This window comes from Thamnophis elegans, chromosome 12, assembly GCF_009769535.1.
Source record: "Thamnophis elegans isolate rThaEle1 chromosome 12, rThaEle1.pri, whole genome shotgun sequence".
In the NCBI taxonomy this organism is placed as follows: Eukaryota; Metazoa; Chordata; class Lepidosauria; order Squamata; family Colubridae; genus Thamnophis; species Thamnophis elegans.
In genome coordinates, this window is record NC_045552.1 from 17,983,335 (window position 1) to 17,993,859 (window position 10,525).

At 44.8% G+C, this 10,525-nt stretch overlaps 1 protein-coding gene across 1 annotated transcript in view; it reads left to right on the forward strand.

Moving 5' to 3' along the window:
* Positions 1-9,784, forward strand: part of SLC9A1 (solute carrier family 9 member A1) — an 83,576-nt gene extending 73,792 nt beyond the window's left edge. Inside the window, exons 5-12 of the mRNA XM_032228091.1 lie at positions 208-410; positions 1,777-1,866; positions 3,370-3,440; positions 5,196-5,369; positions 6,321-6,435; positions 7,292-7,393; positions 8,406-8,478; positions 9,390-9,784. Of these exons, the coding sequence (XP_032083982.1) occupies positions 208-410; positions 1,777-1,866; positions 3,370-3,440; positions 5,196-5,369; positions 6,321-6,435; positions 7,292-7,393; positions 8,406-8,478; positions 9,390-9,718 (1,157 nt within the window). The 3' untranslated portion in view covers positions 9,719-9,784. The remainder of the gene's footprint in view (positions 1-207; positions 411-1,776; positions 1,867-3,369; positions 3,441-5,195; positions 5,370-6,320; positions 6,436-7,291; positions 7,394-8,405; positions 8,479-9,389) is intronic.
* The last annotated feature ends 741 nt before the right edge of the window (positions 9,785-10,525 follow it).

Sequence of the window (10,525 nt, forward strand, 5' to 3'; positions counted from 1 at the left end):
AATAAATTTAATAAACAAACCAATGTTTGGTTTTGCATGCAATGTGTGTGTGTGTGTGTGGCACTAACCTTCTACCCGATCGGTGTAACGACGCTGTGTGAACCGTGTGATTTGCAACCCTGAAAAACGGAAAACCAAGAGCTCTGTATGGGTCAACTGTGCCATTAGCTCATCTGTGCCTCTCTGTCTTTTTCGATCTTTGTTCAGGTGTGCTGGTGTTGACGTGGTTCATCAACAAATTTCGCATTGTGAAGTTGAGCCCGAAGGATCAGTTCATCATTGCCTACGGTGGCCTGCGAGGGGCCATCGCCTTCTCTCTCGGCTACCTGCTGGATCATGAACATTTCCCCATGCGGAATATGTTCCTCACAGCGATCATCACAGTCATCTTCTTCACAGTCTTTGTGCAGGTTTGAAAATGTACCACTGGGGTCCTTTGAATTTGGGGCTACTAAAGACAAACATGCCTGTTCTCCTACAGCCGTGATGGCAAACCTATGGCACACATGCCCAAAGTGGCACGCAAAGCCATGTCACCTAGCAGGCGCAGCCTTCCCTGTTTGTCTTCTGGGTTCCTGGCATACATATGCGTACGTGATGATCAGCTGTCCCTCGTACGCACGGAAGTGCCAAAAACTGGTGAGCACATGCATGCCGGCCAGCTGATTATTGGGTGCGCATGTGCACAGGAACCCCAAAGTTCAGCTTTTCTGGAGTGTGATCCTTTTGTGTGCGCAGCAGTGCAGAAAACTGGCCTTTGCATGCACGCCGGCCACCTGATCGTTGTGCACGCATGCGCGGTAGAGCTCAGAGGTTTGGCTTTTCCAGAGCGTGATCTCTTCACTCATGTGGCAGTGCTGAAAACTGGCCTTTGCATGCACGCTGGCCACCTGATCGTTGTGTACGCATTCGTGCCAGAACTCGGAAGTTCGGCTTTTCCAGAGCGCGATCTCTTCGCTCATGTGGCAGTGCTGAAAACTGGCCTTTGCATGCCCACCTGCCAGCTGATCATCGGGTGTGCATGTGTGCTATTACCTGGAAGTTCGGCTTTTCCGGAGCGTGGTCCTGATGAGCGCATGCACGCGTGACATTTCCATACAGCCTTTTTGGCACTCATTGCTGAAAAGGTTTGCCAACTCTGACCTACGGTGGCATAAATATATGGAGTCAACGTTCCTTTGCGTTCCGCTTGACTCCCGAGACTCCCAAGAACATGCTTGTGTGACTTTCCTAGCAATAGTACAGCATTGGCTTGCCACTGCCCTCTTCTGGGATATTGCTTCAACTTTTGAGTCTAGTCGATGGGCCTGGGATTTCCTGATGGGCTCCTTTCCAAGTACTAGGCGGGTCTCATCCAACATCAGCTAATGTCAGTTGGGTAGAGTCACCTAGCTGTGCCCCTGATAAAGAATGTTTCTGGGATTTACTGTATTAATTACAGCATTCATGCTTTGTATATTTATTTGTATAGTTCTTTAGAGGTACTCGTAAAATGCAATACGGATTAAATATATGAAAGATCAGAAATGACCAGGAAGTGAATTTACCTTTGATGATTTTGAGACCACAGAAATGGTGTAGGGTCTCCTGCTTGAGCGGGGTTAGACTAGATGACCTATAAGGTCCCTTCCAACTCTGTTAACCTGTTAAAGCTCGGCCACTGCTAGAGAGGTGGGGCTAGGAAAGTGTTTGGGAAGATCGTTTGTGAAGGGAAATGAAAAATGAACCGACCTTGGGTATGGCTGGTGGAATTTAACCTGGCTTGTCTATCTGCAGGGCATGACCATCCGCCCTCTGGTGGATCTTCTGGCGGTGAAAAAAAAGCAGGAGACCAAGAGGTCCATTAATGAGGAAATTCACACTCAGGTGATGGTTCTCTTCCAGCTGCTGTAAAGCATCTCTGTGATGTGTGTGAGTGAGTGCAACTGTAACCGGCTGTGTGGATATTCTTCACACAACTTTAAAATGTATTTTTAAATATTTTTTTAAAATGGAGGGTAATGTTTTCTACATTGTCTTTCATAATATTCAACATTTGAATATTTTTTAAAAAAAAATTAGTTGGAATTGTACAATTCTTTTGTCAGGCCTGTAGCCATATTCCTGTTGGATCTTTGGCTTGCCACACTTTCTATTATTCTACTATGCATTTTCTATTGTGGGAAAATGGGAGAGGGGATTGTACAGAGTTAGATGCTATGTAGCCAAAACAAAATTCCTTCTAGAAAGCCAAGGTCATCCTTTGTCTCTGCACCTCTGCACCTGATCAGAACTGGATGGGTGGAACAGCCAGCATGGCAGTGGGAGATTGGACCATGTGATGGACTTGTCGGTGTGGGGGCAAGATCTTGAACTTTCAACTAGGTGGGGAAAACCGCTTTCAGATTCAGGGTTTCAGATTCAGGGTTTCCCAGATGTGCCAGCATGGCTCTCTTAATAAATTGGAACATTGAGCAATACTTTGCCTTGAACTTTGATTTACTTTTGGATGCTATTTGGAACCCTGGCAGCTTTTTTTACCATGGTCATTAAGCAAATCAGCACAGTCTTTAAGTGAATCACACGGTTGTTAAGCAAATCCAGCTTCCCCAATCGACTGTTTGCCAGATCTAAATTACTTAAATGCAAGGGACTGCAATAGTAAATGCGAGCTCGATGCTGGTTGCATGAATTGCAATCATGTAACCACGGGGGTTGCCTGATAGTTGTGACTTCAAGGACTGGTCGTAAGTCAGTTTTTCTGAGGCTGTCATATCTTTGAATCATTGTAAAATGATCAATCTGAAGTGGAGGACTATAGTACCTGCTGATTTAATAAGAAAGCAAGGACTCTGCTGCCACCTATGGCAGAATCTTGGCAGTGCAACTTAAATGAAATGTCTTGTGTTCTTAATTCAGCCTTCCCCAACCTGGTGCCCTCAAGATAGTAGTCTTACTGGATTGTTGTTGTTAGTTGTGAAGTCATGTCCAAACCCATGGACGACATTCCTCCAGGCCTTCCTGTCCTCTACCATCCTCCGGAGTCCATTTAAGCTCACTCCGATCAGCTGGGATTCGGGAGGCAGAGAATAGATGAGGGTGGGGCCAGTCAGAGGTGGTATTTTCCGGTTCTCAGAATTACTCAAATTTTCTGCTACTGGTTCACTAGAATCAGTCAGGACTGGCCGAATACCACCTCTGATCCCATCCTTCAACTATGTGGTTTTCTGCAGGGAGTCATCAAGCTTTACATGGTCGAGAATTTACTGGCTTTTCCTCATAATTCATGGGATTCACAGTGCTTTTCACACCTGCAATTGACGTTCTTCTGGAGAGAAGGCAATTTTAAATAAATGAGCAATAAATTCACCTTCCTTCTTTTTGAAATAGTTTCTGGATCATCTCTTGACGGGGATTGAGGATATATGCGGCCACTACGGACATCACCATTGGAAGGACAAGTAAGTGTCACCAGAGCAGAAGAAACAAATAAAGTAAATAGTTGTTGAAATACTTACCGTATTTTTCAGAGTATAAGATGCACCATTCCTCCTCCTCCCCCAAAAAGAGGGTGAAAATCTGAGTGCATCTTATACACTGAATACAGCATTTGTGTCCTCCTGAAACCCCATCCCCTTTGCAAAAATGGCCATGAATAACCTTTAGGAGGCTTCCAGAGTGCTCTTGTGCACTGGGGAGGGCAAAAATGAGCGGAAAATGGTCCTGTTTTTGCTTGTTTTTGCCCCCCTCCCAGCTCCCAGAAGTACTCTATAAGCCTCCTAAAAGCTATGCATGCCATTTTTTTGACAAAAAACAGGCCCGTTTTCACAAAAAACGGGCTGTTTTGGGGAGGCATGCAGAGTGCAAAAACTTTTTTTTAAATTTCTCCTCTTCAAAATCTTGGTGCACCTTATATTTTGGTGCGTCTTATGCTCTGAAAAATACAGTACTCAGTTTGTACATGTTTGCTTCTCAAGTCAGTTCTTAGTTCATTGTTTTGAAAATTCATAACAATAATATCTAGTTTTGTGGGCCTGGTGTGCTATGGCCAGACATGACTTAGCAACTGAACCAAATGTCTACTTGGGGGGGATGTCACTCTAAGTAACAACAGAAACCATTTTTAATTGATCCTGTAAAACAATTGTGTGGTTTAAAAAAAGGGGGGGGGACATCTGGCCTATCATTATTATTTTTTCTTGCTTCTAAGTAAACACAAGTAAATATATACAGCAGCCTGGAGTACAACTTCTCCTTGACCTACAACCATTCATTTAATGACAGTTTGAAGTTACAATGATCCTGAAAAAAATGATGTTTTTTCCCCCACTTTAGACCATTGCAGCAACCCCGTGGTCATGTGATCAAAATTCGGACACTTGTCAACTGGCATGTGTTTTTGACAATTGCAGTGTCCCGGAGTCACTTTTTGCGACCTTCTGACAAGCAAAGTCAGTGGGGAAGCCCGATTCACAACCGTGTGACTAACAACCAGGGCAGTGATTCCCTTACCATCTGTAGCAAGAAGGGCCGTAAAATGAGGCAAAATTCCCTTAAGCCCTGTCTTGCTTAGCAACAGAAAATTGGTGTTCAGTTGTGATCATAAGTCAAGGACTACTTGTAGAACTATTTGATTGCTGTCTTTGTATATCACATCTTGTAAGACAAAGTTTTGGGACCAATACTCCACTTACGATGAGCCTCGGTGACGCAGTGGTTAGAACGCAGTACTGCAGGCTACTTCTGCTGACTGCCGGCTGCCTGCAATTTGGCAGTTCAGATCTCACCAGGCTCAAGGTTGACTCAGCCTTCCATCCTTCCGAGGTGTATAAAATGAGGACTCAGATTGTTGGGGGCAAGAGGCTGACTATTTAAACCTCTTAGAGAGAGCTGTGAAGCACTGTAAAGTGGTATATAAGTCTAAGTGCCATTGCTATTTCTCCCTTCCTTTCCTTGGCCCTGGTGGTGCAGTGGTTAGAATGCAATATTGCAGGCTGATTCTGCTCACTGCCAGCAGTTCGAGTCTCACCAGGCTCAAGATTGACTCAGCTTTCCTGAGGTGGGTAAAATGAGGACCCAGATTGTTGGGGACAAGAGGCTGACTCTGTAAACCGCTTAGAGAGGGCTGGACAGCTGTATATAAGCCTAAGTGCTATTGCTATCTTCCATTCTTCTCCTCTCCCTGATCATGCCTCTGTTGTATGGTTTCTCTAAAGGCTAAACCGCTTCAACAAGAAATATGTGAAGAAGTGCCTGATTGCTGGGGAAAGATCCAAGGAGCCTCAGTTGATCGCCTTCTATCATAAGATGGAGATGAAGCAAGCAATTGAGCTGGTGGAAAGTGGGGGAATGGGCAAGATCCCCTCGGCCGTCTCCACCGTTTCGATGCAGTAAGTAGCAGTGGGAAATCCCGGCAGGAGGATTCTGATTGACTCAGATCGCCCTTGCCTTCTGACTGGCTTGTTTAGCAACCGTTGAGGGCAGGGCAAGATGCAATGGATGGAAACTAGTCAAGGAGAGAAGCAACCTAGAACTGAAAAGAAATTTTCTGACAGAACAATTAATCAGTGGAACAACTTGCCTCCAGAGGTTGTGAATTCTCCAACACGGCAAGTTTTTAAGAAGATGTGGGTCCATTTGTCTGAAATGGTATAGGGTTTTCTGCCTGAGCAGGGGATTGGACTAGAAGATCTCCAAAGTCCCTTCCAAGTCTGTTATTCTATTCTATTCTATTCTATTCTATTCTATTCTATTCCACTCCACTCCACTCCACTCCACTCCACTTTTCTTTTCTTCTATTCTATTCTATTCTATTCTATTCTATTCTATTCTATTCTATTCTATTCTACTCTACTCTACTCTACTCTACCCTACCCTACCCTACCCTACCCTACCCTACCCTACCCATTCAAAGTCACAATGGTATAAGACAAAGCTTTGGGACCAATCCTCCATTTATGACTGTTGGGCATCCAGAGGTTGTGTGGTAACTATTCCCCTGCTTCACAACCTGCTTGCAACAAGCAGAGTTAATAGAGAGAAGGGGGGAAGTAAAATAGTAAGTTATAGTCACATGATGTTTTGCTTAACCACTGAAGGGGAAGTGAGGTCATAAGCCTGTTGCGGTCACACGGCTTTCCACTTATCAACCGAAGTGCTTAATGATAATCCCAAAAGCGGATGCGAAGTGAGAACTATTCTCTAATGGGGAATGATTCATTCTTAATTATTCTGTCTTTTTGCATGTTTGGTTCTATCCAAAGAATCTGGAGCTCCTACTTAGAGAGCCTTTCCCATTTGCCCTTCCCCAAGGCAGCAACCAACTCCTTTTCACTTTGCAGGAATATCAATCCAAAAACTTTGCCGATCCAACGCATTTTGCCAGCTCTGTCCAAGGACAAAGAGGAGGAGATTCGAAAGATCCTGCGCACCAACTTGCAAAAAACCAGGCAGAGGGTAAGGGCAAGGACCTTTTCCCAGCCAACTTAAAAAAAAAATTGTATTAGATTCTTCTCTTCCTGTGCTTTCTCATTCCCCCTTTAAATCTTCCACGCAAGCAGAAACGTTGTTCAGTAATGAAGAGAGATCATTGTTAACCTCCTGTCAGTCCATGGGCTAAGAAAGAGATAATGAGATAGACTTTGGGGTAGAGGGTAGAAAGGATTGTCAGAATGTGCTTCGAGCAATGGTTAATAACATACGCAATAGGCAACCAGCAGCCTGCCAAATGTCAATGGATTCATTTCATTATTGGTGGCTATGGATTCCTTGATGGGTGTTACAAGCATTTGGAAGGCTGCTTGTAGAATATAGAATTCTTTATTGGCCAAGTGTGATTGGACAAACAAGGAATTGGTCTTCGGTGCCTAAACTCTCAGTGTACATAAAAAAAAAATACATTTATCAAGAATCATAAGATATGCAATCAAATTCATACTAGGGAACTAAATAAAACAATGTAAATTGTAAAGATACAAGCAACAAGGTTATAGTTATAAGTAGAAAAGGAGATAGATAGGCAGTAGGAAGAATGAGAAGAATAATAGTAATACAGCCTTTGTGAATAGTTTGACAGTGTTGTGGGAATTAGTTGTTTAGCAGAGTGATGGCATGCAGGGGAAAAACTGTCCTTGTGTCTAGTTGTTCTGGTGTGCAATGCTCTATAACATCGTTGCCCGCCTTTTAATTCTTTGAATTACATCCTGGAGTCAATTGTGTTGATTTTCCTAGAGATTTGTTGTAGAAGTCATACTTTTTAAACAGGCAGTGAGCATCTGCCTCTCAGTCTAACCTCTTCTGCTTTCCATTCCAGTTGCGGTCATATAATAGACACACCTTGGTAGCAGATCCTTATGAAGAAGCCTGGAACCAGATGTTGCTGAGAAGACAGAAGGCTCGGCAGCTGGAACATAAGGTGAAGGGGCAGGAAGGTAGAATCTGGGATAAGGGCGGGAGAAGGGATCTTGGGAGATTCTAGACCAGGAGTATCACACTTGATTTCATTGAGGGTCACATCAGGTTTGACCTCAGGAGGCCAGGCTGAGTGTGGCCAGCTCAACGTCACATGTGTTGGGGACGCCTGTGCCAGCGAAAATGGGCTCCTGTCCTCTATTTTCAGCTGCAACCATCTGCCAGTGAAAACAGAGCCACCTTGGGCTCTGTTTCCAGGGTGGCCCCACAGGCCAGATCTTAACACCCCTGTTCTAGATCCTCTAGAAAGGGTCTTCAGTGACTGGCAACTACTTCAAGATCCATCTTTGTTGATCAGCTAAATTTTCCAAAAGTGATAATCAAAACACGTCATTCATAATAACCTCATTTATACACACAGAACTGGGATGCGGTGGCTCAGTGGCTAAGATGCTGAGCTTGTCAATCAGAAAGGTTGGCAGTTCGGCAGTTCGAATCCCTAGTGCCGCATAATGGAGTGAGCGCCCATTACTTGTCCCAGCTTCTGCCAACCTAGCAATTCAAAAGCATGAAAAAATGCAAGTAGAAAAATATAGACCACCTTTGGTGGGAAGGTAACAGCGTTCCGTGCGCTTTCGGTGTTTAGTCATGCCGCCCAAATGACCACGGAGACATCTTCGGACAGCGCTGGCTCTTCAGCTTTGAAACGGAGATGAGCACCACCCCCTAGAGTCGGGAACAAATGCACATATGTGCGAGGGGAACCTTTACCTTTTATACACAGAGAAACACAAAAACACACAGAAATACACACACACACACACACACACACTCTTACATACACTGATACATATACACACAAACACACATTTCAAACTACTCCCTCTGTCTGGGGCTCTTGCCTCTTCTAAATTGATGCTATTGTAGATAAAGGATGCTCCAGAAATCTGAACTGGGCTGAACCTCCCGAAAGTGGGCGTTTTTTTAAACGCATGCCTGTGTGTTTCTGATTCCAGATGAACAACTATCTGACAGTGCCAACACATAAAATAGATTCACCAACCATGTCAAGGGCACGCATTGGTTCAGGTAAGTGGAGAGATTAGGGGGCAGAGTGGGGGTGTGGGTGTTATGAGACTGATGAGCTGGATGTCCCTGCATGAGAGGAAGTGATGGGGGAGATATCACCCCTCCCTCCCCCCAAAAAATCTCTGATATGTAGTTGTTCCCAAGAGAGTGGAGTTAAGACTGGGGAGATTCTTCTAAATAAGCAAGCAGTAGTAAAGAAACTTTCTTGTCAGCTCACTGTATTGTTCTGGTTCCTTGTGCCTCACAGTAGTTAGTATGACATTATAATTGGGAAAATGATTTTCCTGATCAGTTGGAGCAGAGAAAATTGGGGAGTGATGCAGTGGCCTAGAGGTGGAGATCTCCCCTCACTATCAGGAGGCAGAGGCCAGGAGTGGGTTCCAGCCACCATTACTACCGGTTTGGTAGTAAAAAAAAAAGTTTGCATGCACGCCAGAGCCATGCTCCACATGCGTGCGCATTTTCCTTTAAAACGATCTGTGCATACGGACGACATTAAAAAAAATGAATGAAAATTACATTTTTTAAAAATGAAGATTGTTCTGCACATGTGCAGAACAGAAAATCAAGATGCCACCGCCGATCATAGAACCGGTATGGTCACGTGTCCGCCGGAGATACTACCTATTCAGCCGAACCGGACCGAATAGGTAGGAACCCACCTCTGGTAGAGGCAGATATTTCTCTCTCTGCAATGAGAATATATCTGCCGAACAAAACTCTGCATTGGCGACGAGAAGAGCATCCGGCCATTAAAACACTTTGCTAGCTCCATTCAGTCGCCCATACTCTACCCTGCAAGACATTTATGCGGTTGTTAAATGAAGATGATGATTGGAAGAGAAAAAATTGATTCTGCTACTTGAGTGGCTTTTTCTTTCAACTCCACTTATCTTTGCCTTCTTCCGTAGACCCTCTCGCTTATGACCCGAAGCCAGATTCTGACAACGTCCCCACCATAACCATTGACCCAGCGTCCCCCCAGTCGCCGGAGTCGGTTGACTTGGTGAACGAGACCCTGAAAGGCATGAACCACCTTCCCCCCTCCCCAGAGGAAGATGAAGATGAGGAGGGGCTGATAATGAAGGTCAAGGAGTCATCTTCTCCAGGCACAGACGACGTCTTTACTCCTGGGACAGGCGACAGTCCCAGCAACCAACGGATTATGAGATGCCTGAGTGATCCAGGGCCTCGGCCAGATCCTGAAGAGGGGGAGCCCTTTATCCCCAAAGGGCAGTGAGCTCCGCTATGCACTACTAGACCTAACCTGTAGGAGAGGCTCTTGCACTCCTGTGCAAATTACACATACACACACACACACATACACACACACAGTTATGGCAATCTCTATTTCTTTGTGTCTTTCTCTTCTCTGTCTCCTTCTCTTCAATGCTGGAGCTTTGCTAGAAGGCAGCAGAAAGCCTCTAAATGGAGCATATTTTGTGGCTGGAGGCAATAGATCTAGAAGTAGCCCCAATTCCATATCCAAGGTCGGGAATGCCAACCATTCTATCCAGAGATGATCTCCTCCTGGATAGTAGCATGCTCTGATTCACTGTTGCCTTCTCCACTGGCAACTGCACCTTCTCGTTTCCTTCAGAGAAACACCTTTGCTATAATTCCCTCCGCCCAGTTTCGAAACACCGCAGAAGAGCTGAGGACCGTTGGGTGCTCATGTATATTCAGGTGATGCTGCAGGATATCCTGCATGGGTATTGGATGGTCATAGACACATGCTGAGCCACTGATTGACCAGTGGCTTCCATACATGTAGTTTCCATCCTCAGCTCTAATGCCATGTTTCCTCCATCTTTTCTTCTAAGCAGTAGAGTTTATTCTTTAATTTTTGTGGGCTTCTTTTTAAACCCCATAAGCCATCAATAATTGTTCTAAATCAGGGGTCCCCAAACTTGGCAACTTTAAGACTTGTGGACTCCAACTCCCAGAAGTCTCCAGCCAGCTATGCTGGGAGTTGAAGTCCACAAAGCTTAAGGTTGCCAAATTTGGAGACCCCTGTTCCAAATTGTTGGGGTTCCAAATCTAGCAT